The sequence below is a fragment of the Cyprinodon variegatus genome, unplaced genomic scaffold (genome assembly GCF_000732505.1).
Source record: "Cyprinodon variegatus isolate N-32 unplaced genomic scaffold, C_variegatus-1.0 Scaffold739, whole genome shotgun sequence".
Lineage (NCBI taxonomy): Eukaryota > Metazoa > Chordata > Actinopteri > Cyprinodontiformes > Cyprinodontidae > Cyprinodon > Cyprinodon variegatus.
Window position 1 is genome coordinate 411,813 of NW_015151192.1, and position 12,274 is coordinate 424,086.

The window sequence follows — 12,274 nt, forward strand, 5'->3', positions numbered from 1 at the left end:
GAATTCTTTGAAAAAAGAAGGAAAATATTGACAAAAGTGAGGATCGTGGATAGCTGCCCACAGCTATCAACGCCTACAACTAGTTTAAAAAACGCCACAACTTATGAGTTACTTTAACATTCAATTTCCCCTAGAGAAAAATAAAATATTGTTTATTAAATTGGAATTAAATTATTCAGTAATATTGTTGTTTTCTCTTACTTAACTCACTTAAATCATCACATTCTTTTTGCTAATTATCTTAATCTGATCAAATCTTCGGAGAGATTCTGTTTAGCACCAAATAACTATTAAAGAAAGATGAGCTTAGACAGAAAGAAAGACATAGAAAACATTTATTGTCTTCTGCTTAGGTTGCACTATAAAATAAAAAGACCTGCAGTGGGCTCATCGTTTTATCATGCAAAACAAAGCGTCAAGGTATTTACATAACATTAAGTTATGGCTGAAAAAAAAGCAGATATCTTAACCTTTTTCACATTCAGAAAATGTAACTTTGATTGCTACAAAAAAAAAAGAAAAGAAAAAAAGAAAACTGCTTATTTTGTGTGACATCACTCCACATCACCACCATGCTCCTCCAAATCAGGCATGTCTTCATATCCTTCCTGCTCCTCCTCCCTCCTTTGCTCCTCTAGCTTCCTCTTCTCCTCCTCCATCTTCTTCTGCTCCGCCATCAATCTTCTCATCTCTTCCTCCACCTCCTTCCTTTTTAAATTCTGCATCTCTTCTTCCTCCCTGCTCTTCCTTTGCTGTTCGATCTCCTCCACCTTCTTCTTGTTCTCAGGCGTGTCGTAGGCCCACTCCTCATCCGAGTCGCTGATGTCGTCATCGTCGATGTCCCAGTCGGGCTGGTAGGACTCCTGGGCTTCGTTCAGGTCGTCATCTACAGGCTCCGGCTCAGGCTTGTAGTTTGGGTCCTCCAGTTTGCCCCAGGCCACCTGGTCGGCCTTGCGGAGCGTGATCTCCACTTTGGACGGGACCATGTTGACTGAGCTCTGTTTGACATTGACCACCTGAAAGTTCAATGGAGGTCAACAATCATTCCATTCCTGCAGACTCTCTCCATCAGATGATATATAGAATGGTTTATAAATACCATAATTATAAGCTTTGGCAAGTTTTTATAGAACATTGGAATTTAATTTTCACTACAGAATGAAATTAAAGACATAAAAACATGCTTTTAGATCTACTTTTTACTGTCATTAGCTTGGAAACTAAGTGTTTATTTTTATAGAATAATATCCAGTAGAATATAATCCAAAATGATGCCTGTTTAATAAACCTTCATGTTTTGTCCTTATTTTAAAAACTAAAAAAGCAAATAAATTTGCAGATTTTTGTGGAAGCATAAATCTTCCTTGGCCTATTTGTGAGATAAAATATTTTGCCTAAATAGGGATTGTTTAGAAGTCTTGCAGCAGTCTGTTTGTCTTCATGCCGTGTTAATCTGGCTGAAATTGATGTCCTTGATGAATGTGTTTTTTTCTTGGGAATAACCAAATGTTAAAGTGTGAGAAAGTTTCCTTATGCAGGGGGTGGGTTCGTTCCCCTACACTGCAAAAAAATTATAATCTTAATAAGTAATTTTTTCTTAAAATCAGTGCATTTTTTCTTGGATTGAGGAGGTAAATAAGACACTTAGCCAATGGAACTAGACAATTTATATTTAAAAAAAAAAGGAAAAAAAACAATTGCAATGTCTTATTGCAAGTGCATTTTATCTAATTATCTTATTTTAAGAGTAAAAATACTCATTCCATTGGCAAAATCTCTCACTTACCTACTCAAATTAAGGGTAAATACACTTAATTTAAGTAACTTTTACTTATTTCTAGATTGTTTTTGCAGTGTAGGGGGAGTGTGTGTGATTTTGTAAGGTATAAATGAACTGAAATGCCTCAGTCAGAGCTCTATCCCTCCGTCTGAGGACGTTAAATACATTTTAACTGTATTTCTTGCAAGAAATGCCTCTGCCTCAGCTTCCCTAATTCACATTTTCTATTAAAGATATTTAACAAAAAGGAAAGTAGGAATCTTAAGGCCATGTAATATTTGTGGATCTAAAGGATCTTTATTCAGCTGGTCTTGTGGTAAAACGGCTCTTTGGATTTAAAAGTATATATAAATACTAATTGTTTTATATAAAAAGCAAACATTTGTGTTTAAAAATAGCCTCACCATAAACAAGATATTTACTGCCCATTATTGGACCCATGTTACTGAAGATCAAAGTGAGTTATTAAATTAAAGGTTCTTTGTGTTACTTACCCCCCAAAGGTGGAATTCTCTTTTGAAAATCTTATTCTTCTCAAACTGGATTTGACATAAAAGCTGCAAGAGAGAAAAAAGAAGTGAAAGTAGAAAAAAGTATAATGAGGAGATCTGATAGAAGCTGCATGAAGCTACATTTATATCCCAAAACTTATCATAAAATGTTTACCATGAATCTACATGGTGAGTGCATTGTGTTAAAGTCACTGAGCTCCGTTTACAGAAAGGAATTACATTATGTTTCTAACATGAGAAACATGGAAGCTATTCCTCAGGTGCACAGTGTTCATATTGTCAAAACACTTTACAGTATTTTATGTGTTTCTTTTTTAACTCTTCACTATCGCATTATTCTTATACATTTTTCTCAGGTTCACATTTGTGTGCCCATTTTTTCTACAATCTTCTTGCTGCTGTAAACACCAGAATTTCCCCATTTTGGGACAATAAAGGAATTTTCTATTCTATTCTAAAAAAAAAAAAAAAACAAACCTTGGAGTTGGTCATTCTTAGATTAAAAAACTGGCTGTTAACCTTTTATTTAAAAAAAATTGTGATTGTGTGAGAAGAAAATTGTAGCAGAAACAAAAAGTAAAAATTAACTTTTACTTAAAGATATGTTGCAAAGGGAACATAGTGAAATAAAGAGCTGTTTAATGAGCTTTATCAGTGTTTAAGAGCTGTTTCTTTTTCTCTGATATTTAAAAACATAAGTTGATGCATTGTGAAATCTAAGGGGGGCGTTTGAAGGTCTTTCTGTCAGTATGGCCACCATCAAACCATCCAGATAAAACCATTGAAGACTCCTAACTTTGGTACGAGTCAGACTTGCATCAGCACAGTTTGGGTTTCTGCCTGTGATCCTACAGATGGAGACCAGCTCCACATGCAGCTCTTTCTACACCAAGCTGACCTCAGAATGTCTCAGGAAGCTTCGCACTCAGACATTGCAACCAAACACCACATGGAGCTATCATGCAGGATGAATTTGGGTTTTGCTTTATAAAAGTTCAACAAAATGAAACTTTCTGCAACTTTTCAAACAGTTGTTAAATTATAAAGCCAAATAATAACAACTTTGGTTCTTAAATCAAGTTCATCTGGTTAGAGTTTAATTCTGATGAGTTGTTCTTAGTTCTTGCTCAGGTATATATATATGTGTGTTTTGGGTGAACAGCAAGTAATTTGGGGGGTTATTAACTCTGCATATGTACCATTTTCTCCAAGCTGCATCAGTATGAAGTGTTTGTTTTAGTTTATATACCCATCATTCTACTCACCACTGTTGGGTTAGCTTCTATGGTGCAGAAATCAGGGTTTGAGTTCTTGGCGTAAATCGTTACCACGACTGTGTTTCCGGTTTGGTGCCAGTCATGTCGACATGCCACCTTCTTCTTGTCCTGAAAATAGATACGTTTGCAAATAAGCATTTGTTTTAAGAAAAACTGCTCCTGAGAAGGAGAATGGACATCTTAGATAGATCACGCTGTTTTTGCCACAAAAAGAAAACAAATTTTGCACCCCTGATATACAGTAAGATCTAGATGATCTAGCTCATGGACGTCCCACTCTGCCTGTTGATGTTCCTTCTCCAGGTGGTTCCTGTACCTGTTTTGCAACCCAGCGGTGTTTCCCTGTGGTGCAGCCTTTCTGGTCCAGGAAAGCATTGAAGTCTGTCGTCTTTATGCAGCAGCAGCTCCAGTATTTGTACCTAAATAAACAGACGATCACAGTTGGCAGCAGAGGGAAGAAAACAAGCATGCTCAGAATTGGTGAAGCTTTATTTTATAATTCGCTTTCTACTGGAGCCAGTTATTTGATGATTTTAACATCCGAGCTGCTTTCCCTTTCATGGCCTTTACTCTTGATTTGTTTACACTCCAGCTTTATAGAGCCCATGTAATTGCTGTTTGGGAGCAGAGCCATGCAAGTGTGATGATGTTGGAATAATGGATTAGACCTTGGGCAAACAAGAGGAAACACACAGCTGTGAATTTCTTTTCTCTTACCCCTCATGAAAGACGGGCGCTCCAGGGTGGTGGCTGCAGACCTCCATGTCTGTATCTGGGCCTTGATAGACCTGAATAAACAGATCAATCAATTAATCATCAATTAATCCTGAATCACAGCATGAGGTCAGCAGTCAGTAGGTGTTTGGATGCAAACATCTGTATCTTGGGCATATTTAGACCCATAAACCTTTGCTGCAGAACCTGCAGTTTAATTAGAAGGTATCACTGAAACCCCTGTTTGACTTGTCTTATCAGCACAGACCTGGAAAACTTGCAAATGAGCAATGGATGCTATAACTAGAATTGTCCACTAGATGGAGCTATTACACCTCCAGGATTCCAAAAACCAAGAGGAGAGAATAAAAACACAGCAGTGTTGGTATTTTCCCCCTTCTGGCTGTTTTTCTGAGGATCTGGGTGAGCTTCTGTAATAAAGACGTTCCAGAGGGTCTCACTGTCTAGCAGACCTCAAAATATCAGTTTGATGTGTTTGTCTGAGGGAAAAGATGTAGGTTAAAAACCCCTAATGTACATCCAGTCATTTCTTTCCACGATAAAACCTGGGAAAACCGGAAATAAGACATCATGTTTGTTTTTTTCACATCAGCTCAGTTAGAATAGAAGGAAACCATCTAACACCGGCCAGATTTTCTAATAGATTTAGTGATGGACTTTGACTAGGCCATTCTGGTCTAATCTATTCTCCCATTCTGCAGCATTTATAAGTTCAGCCCCTAACTTTATGATCCGTCTGCTTTTTCTCATCAAAGCAGCTTCACCTGCTATGTCCCTGTTTGGCCTTTAGCTGGGCTGCTGCCATCAACACCTTCCTTAAAAGAATAAAGAGTTGGCCCAAATTTCCAGTGCTTGGTCCTGTTTCTCTCCTAGACATTGATACATGCTCAGGTTTGTTCATTAGTTCATTACTATTGGCATAAAAAACGGCTAAGAGTTTGTCAGTTTAACTGTTTCTCTCCCAGACGGAGGCTCCCTTGTGGAAATAATTTACAGTTACTCTTCTAACCCAGAAGGTATTTAGAGACCAGTGCTTCTATGTTTCTCTTGTAGGTCTGCTTATGTCTCCTTGAACCCCAGTCAGACTCGGCCGCTTAGCCTGGTTCTGCTGGAGGTTTCTTCCTGTTAAAAGGGATTTTTTCTCTCCACTGTCGCTACAAGCATGCTTAGTGTAAGAGATTGCCTTCTAGTCAATGAGTTGATGCAATCAGCTGGTTTTCCTTTGACAGGAAACTTTGAACCAGTCTGACTGTATGATCTTGTTGAATTGTCTCTAAGGAAATTACCTCTGGTCAATTGTCTCAAGCTTTTTTCTGCCTCTATCAGGTTTTCCTCAAGGATTGCCAAGTATTTAGTCTGATCCATCATCTTTTTTCCTTTAGGTAGGTAGCTTCCCTGTAGAACTAAGGCATTTCCACAGCATGATGCTGCCACCGCCATGTTTCATAGAGGGCATGGCCTATTTGGGATGATGGTCTAAGACAAGTTTCTGCCAAATATCTTTTCTGCCTGTTTTTCTAGTGAAGGCGTTTGCAATTATCTTTATTCACATTAAAGCAATATGCAGATAAAGGCAGATATTCAAACCATACAGATTTTCATTAAAGTCCTATAAACCCTCCTTTATTTTCTCCCACTCTACCATCATGCACCACCTTTTCCAGTTAAACCCTAATGAGATTAACTGTTGTTTGCTGTAACTTCACATTATGTAAAAACTCTTAATGATGCCTTTTGACACATTAGGGTAAGTCAGCCACTGCAGCATCCAAGTGAATAATTCAAAGAAACAAAGTTTAAATGATTAAAAAAAGCAGGTTTTAGACAGAGCGATGGCAATATGCAGCCGTAATGTGAAATCACTGCATTCAGCAGTTCTTGCCGTTTCCTCCCATGTGCAGACATCAGCCACCGGTGCAGATAATGAATTTCTCAGCTTCTGCTGATGTCAGATCAGTGACTATTTTGGGCCTCGGCAGGAATACCAGAGACGTTACCTAAACACACACACACCCACTGAAACACACCAGGAGGAGACACTCACTGTTTTGCAGCCTGTGTTCTTGCAGCGCGTCCCGTGCATAACATTCTCACTCTCTGGGAGACAAAACAAAGACAGGTTAGAAGAATTTCCAATTCAATTATCTTGAAAAATGAACAACGTCTTTCAGCATGCAGGTGGAGATTGATGGGGCTGAATTCATGGAAAGTTTAAAGGATGAAACTGAACTAGAATGAATAAACTGTTGAATTAAATGCATAGAAATGTTCATCCACCCCATCAACACAAAGTCAGGCACGACTGGGTAAGGTTAGATTTGTGATTTTAGGAAGATTTTACAAGGAAAAAAAGATGGTTGCCATATATCCACCCCTTCACTTTGATACCTGTAAATAAAAAGGCTAACGATTACTTTCAGAGGTTATTATTTAGTAAACATCGTCTGGTGTGTGAAGTAGGTGCTCTGTTAGAAAAAACATTTCTGCCTTCAATCCAGCAACATAAATCTCCTTTAGAGCAAAATCTGCTTTTAAAAGGTGAAAGTTGTCAAATATCTACTGTATGAAACATTTTGCCATTTGTAATAAATCCCAACTTTATTCCTGTTTGTAGGTTAAAACTCAAACTTTAACAACTAATAAAATAAATAACACACAAAAAAAGCTTAGGAAAGCATTTCTCGTTCTTTTTATAAAACAATTTGAGAAAATTCTACAAAATTTAACTAATATAAAAGTGTATATAAAAACATTTGTTGGTTCTTAGTTATTAAAGGAAATTTTAGAAGGTCCATTGATTCATCTGTGGCTGTAAAGCTCCATGTTACAGGAGGCCGGCCGTCTAAACAGATGAAGCCAAGAAGCTTCTTCTAACTCTGGAGGAGCTCCACAGCTCAGGTGGAGGAAATCAGTCACCAGGATATTACTGTTCACAATCGGAGCATTTAAAAAAAGAAGTCATGTTTGCAGTTTTGTCATAAGCCAGGTGACAGATGGGGACCAAGAACTTAAGCTAAAACATCACAAATCAATCTGAAAACAGAATCTTTCCCTGCAATCAATATATAAATAAGTTCATTTTTATTAGAATTTGTTTATTTTTTCTTGAATTGAGCAGGTAAGTGGGTCTATTTAGACTTAACATTAAAAATAAGCAAATGCAGTCTCCTATTTCAAGCACATAATATTTAATTATCTTATTTCAAGGGGTAAATATATTAATTCTATTGGCCGATCAACTTATTAAGCTACTGAAATTAAAGGTAAATATACTAATTAAAAAAATTGTTTAGATTGTTTTTGCAGTTCCTGAAACACAGCGGTGGCAGCATCATGCTATGGGGATGCCCCCCTAATGGGAGGCCAAACGGGGAAATAAAATCAATGTATTTAAGTTAAACTTCATAGTTATTGATAACTTTGTCTGGGTGTATCACAAACAAAAGTGGATATTGTGCATATTTACTCACACTGGAAAAAAAAAGATCTAGAAATAAGTAAAAATGTCTTAAATTAAGTGTATTTACTCTTAATTTGAGTAGGTAAAAGAGATAGTTTGCCAATGGGATGATTATTTTCACTCTTAGAATAATATAATTAGATAATATGCACTTGAAATAAGACAATGTAATAGTTTTTTTCTTAATTTACATGTAAATTGTCTGGTTCTATTGGCAAAATGTCTCACTTTCCTCCTCAATTCAAGACAAAATGCACTTTTTTAAGATAAAATGACTTATGTAGATTTAGATTTATTGACGTGAGACAAATTGATAGAAAAATACAAATAAAAACCTGAAAAATCAACTGCATCTCTGATTCTCCTGCCTGATTGTTGGATTAATTGGCCTCGGGTTTTCCTGAAGCAACGTTTGAGAGTGGGAGTTCATTTAAAGCAGAATAGAATCATGCAGCATGTTTCATACGACCCTGGATGTTTCAGAGTAAAAGGATATAAGAAGAGAACAGCTGTGCTTCTGTTTGGGATTGAAGGCGTTCTGTAAAACCCAAAGCAAAGTTCTGCAGGGAAGCAGGAGGACTCACCTTTCTTCTCGCTCTCTGCGCTGTTGCTGAGTCCCAGTTTTTGCAGCTCCTGCAGGAGCGACGCTGACACTTTGTGGGGCAGCTTGGTCAAAGGCTGATCTGAGCTGCACAGATATAAACACACAGTAAAAATCCACCTAATAAATCAGCATCAATTGAACCTAAAGACCCCATCGTGCTGCGTTATTTATCACCCGACGTGTGCTGCAGGTGACCCCGCCCTGACCTCTGAATGAACGCATGCACAGCTTGGATCTGACTAACGGTGATGTCTTAGCAAACTGAATCCCCTCAGATGAGCAGCGGGGGCTGGGAGGGGCTCCTCACCTGGGCCTCTCTTTCTGCAGCGCCTCGGCGGATTTGGGGCCCTGATAGATGATCTCCTGGCCGTTGGTGTGTGAGATCTGGCCTTTGTCTGAGGACACCTCGGGCCTCAGAGGCTCCTGAGGCTTCACGTTGCTATGGCGCCCACGGGTGCAGCCCTGTGGGGGGAGAGGAGAGGTACTGTCAGATCAGGACCTCCTCTACTTTGGATACACTGCGGATTGGAGTTTAAAAAATACAGAAAGTGTTATAAAAATATCTTCCTTGTTAGGAAAGCTTCTCAGCATGACTGACAAAACTAAGGAGGCATTTTCACCCACTTCCTCTGGAAGGAATTGTTTTAATCCAGCTTTGTTGGAGGTTATTTCATGCATAACAAACCAGTTTAAACTCATATCACTTCATTTCAATTGGATTTAATTTCCAGCCTTTGACTAGGACCTTTATTTATAGATTATTTTAAGGTTTTTATAAGATGAAAGTGACTGAGCTTAAAGCGGTAAACATCCCATAGGATCCACTGCTAGAGAGCAGAGTTACATGGCTCCTTCAATGAAAAGCTCAGGTTCCAGAGTAGCAAAGCAGTCCCAGACCATCATACTGCCACCACCGTGTCTGCCTGCAAGTACGATATGTTGGTTTGTTTGAAAAGTTGGTGTCAGCAACTTTTCTTCTCTTCTATTTATGAATTTGAGACCTTTTTGCCTGCTTCATGTTGTCAACAAGGTTCTGCCTTAAGTGATTTCTTGATTCAATCTGCCAATATATTACTATTTATTATTACGATATTAACATCTAAAAGATTTTAAGATATTCAGATTTCATGAAGTTGTGACACATAATCAGGAATGAGTAAAACTGCAACTCCTGTTCCTGAGGCCGTAGCTGTAAAATATGAATCAAATATTGATGCAAAGAGCATCAATTTGCATGATGTTTGTCCTGCAGTAATTATACAGAAACACCAGCGACAAAATCTAATAATTGTTAGGTTACATATTTAAAAAATAGGATTATTCAGTTTAATAATGAAATGATTCGTTCCTTTAAACAGGAGCCTGGTTAGAGTGTATCCATATTATTCCACGCCTTCCTTAACACCCAGCTCTACTGAAGTAATCCTCACCTATTTTGCAGACCCAAATGGAAAACCAAATAACTGATTAACTATAAGCCCAAACTACATGTGTGATACATCATTTGAAAGCCAACACCTTATTTATGAATATATAAATGAAAATTGGGTGAGTAAAACACAGCTTAGGATGTGTTTGTTGTTGCAAAAGCAGAAAATGAGTAAAGAAAGCTTTTTTTTTTGCCATCAATGACCAATTAAGTCCACTTAAGCTCTAACAGGCAGTTTATACTCTAATTTCCATAAAATCATTTAGAACGGTTCACAAATCTCACATTTGGATAAAACATTGCAGGTTAAAATTATCAGGTATCCCAGATTCACCACATAAACAAAACCAGCAGAACAGCTTGTTGAGATAAATTCACACGCAGCAGCGTCACACGCTCAGCATTTGGATCGTTTCAGGTTTAAGCCTTTGATAAATTTGCCGTCGCTCGGCCGTTAATGGAAAAAATGTTTTCCTGTAGACTCTGAGCAGCTAATTTAGACCCTCCGAAAGAAAAGCCTCCACAGCATGATGCTGCCACCACCGTGTTTCACAGTGCTGTGTGCTGAGGGATGTATGGTTTTGGTGTTTTTCTGTTATAAAGTCCAAAGTGGGCTTCCATAGACTGTCCACCTTCTGTTTTCTTTCCCTTTGATTTGCTTGATATCTGTGTTTCATTTCATATTTATTTATGAAGGGCTGCAAACTCACAATTTTATTTATTGATTTATTTGCAACACTGGGTAAAATTTCCGTTGACTTGTACTTGTGCAAAAAAAAGAGGTTAGGGTTTCTGAGAAAACTTAAAGTTCATTTTTTTCTAATATTTTCTTAGAATACTACATTTAATGTCATCATTTCGAAAATCTGACTTTATTTTCAGAATCTTGGCAGAAACACCAATTTTATTTTAAAAAAAGACTAAAATTAAAGTAAAAGTTCTGGATTTCTTCTCAGCAATTTGAAGAAATAAGTCAGATCTTTGAGAATTGAACCCTATTCCCATAAGCCTCTGAATAATCCTTCATAAATCAGTGATTGTTAATAATTGAATGTTGTTTTGACTCCTTAAAGGTTATGAAGGCTGTTTAGATAAAGGGTTGAAGAATAATCCACTAGTTTCCCCGGTTAGATTTCATCACCCTGCTGTTAGCAGATGGGTAGGAAGTTAAAAGCTTTACTCTGACTCCATTTTACATGAAACGTCTTTTTCCTCTACTTGATTAAAGTTTCATCAAAGGAGCTGAATATTTTCTGATGTTTTCCTGCTCACACTGCAAATATTCCCAAGGATCCTAAATGAAATGCACTCATTCGACCCAGAGCTGTTACCTTGATGGAGAGGAACTCTGAGAAGTCCGTTGTCCTTTTCTTACAGCAGGACCAACCCTACCGACGCAGAGACACAGTAAACATGGAGCCTTGCTGCGAACGTTTATGATCAACGTGAAAAGCTGAGGATCTGCTCACCTTCAGGGCATCATGGAAGATGGGGATTCCTGGGTGGAAGATGCAGGAATCTGTAGGGACAGGAAATGTCAGGCTGCATGTAGTGAGCAGGTCCTAACAGCTGTTGGCACAGGCGGCCATAGAGGCCTGGGTGTCCCATATAAGGAGCCTCCAGCAGCACTTCCATAAAAACGTGGCTGATCACGCTCTGTTTGCCTCCCATGCTGCACACATCCAACTAACACTTTGTTTTTCAACTTTCTGGCCAAATCCAGGTCTAATCAGTTGCTTTTTGCACATTTCTGTTTGCTTATAACTCATTTCCATATTTTTTTAACCACAAGTTTCCATTTGATTTGCAAATAAAGGCCAGAGAAACACATGATAGTCTTCACCATAAGTGATCACCTCAGCTGACACCAACAGCTCCTTTAGAGGACACAGTTTATGCTTTTAAATGAACAGCAATCCTAAATATGACAGAGAAGGAGCAGAAGTAGGCAGGATCTCACCATCCTTGTTCTTGCTGGGGTCAAACTTCTCGCCGCAGCCTTTGTTGTAACACAGAGCCATGTTGGACCGGTTGGTTGGTTTCTCTGAGGTCTTCCTCCTCTCTATGATCTTCCCCCAGACCGCCTGTGTCTCCCAGTCTTAATGCTGCGCTCCGGCCTCTAGAAGATTCTCGTCTGAGGCAGAAAGGAGAGATCCAGAAGGACCGGTGGCCTTCTACAGAACTAGCAAACTGGGAAAGGAGGGGGGTCCTCGCCTGGTTGAATGGGAGATAAAAATAGCAGCTCCCTCCTCCTTTCAATTTACAGCTGTCGCAACTTATCTGCAGGTGGGGGTGAGCATTCCTGCCATGGAGCATGGGCTGTCACAGACAGGCCTGGTGTGACGAGGCCGGCGGCTGCTGCAGCGAGGCGGACGGCTACTGGATCAGCTCCACATCAGTGAGACGCAGGTTCAACCTGTTCAAGGAACTGGGAGACGCCTTCAAAAACTAAAGGAAGGAAACTAAAAATTGGGACA

General features: G+C 38.7%; 1 protein-coding gene across 1 annotated transcript; it reads right to left on the reverse strand.

Annotated features, from left to right (window-relative positions):
* Positions 1-324: 324 nt before the first annotated feature.
* LOC107097987 (cysteine and histidine-rich domain-containing protein 1-like) lies at positions 325-11,991 on the reverse strand. The gene is made up of 11 exons (XM_015395404.1): positions 11,758-11,991; positions 11,267-11,316; positions 11,129-11,185; positions 8,676-8,830; positions 8,349-8,452; positions 6,349-6,401; positions 4,287-4,357; positions 3,886-3,988; positions 3,558-3,677; positions 2,275-2,337; positions 325-1,016 (listed from the first exon to the last, which is right to left on the reverse strand). Exons 1-11 carry the CDS (start codon positions 11,816-11,818, stop codon positions 555-557), a joined length of 1,299 nt encoding a protein of 432 aa, XP_015250890.1. The 5' UTR covers positions 11,819-11,991; the 3' UTR covers positions 325-554.
* Positions 11,992-12,274: the final 283 nt, after the last annotated feature.

Bases quoted from the DNA above. Each gene is read 5' to 3' on its own strand.
- LOC107097987 (XM_015395404.1), bottom strand. From the start codon at position 11,818: ATGGCTCTGTGTTACAACAAAGGCTGCGGCGAGAAGTTTGACCCCAGC. The intron at 3,678-3,885 runs GTACAGGAACCA...ATCTATTTTCAG, and splicing joins ACCGCTGGGTTGCAAAACAG to GACAAGAAGAAGGTGGCATG. The intron at 2,338-3,557 runs GTGAGTAGAATG...TCTCTCTTGCAG, and splicing joins TAGAAGCTAACCCAACAGTG to CTTTTATGTCAAATCCAGTT.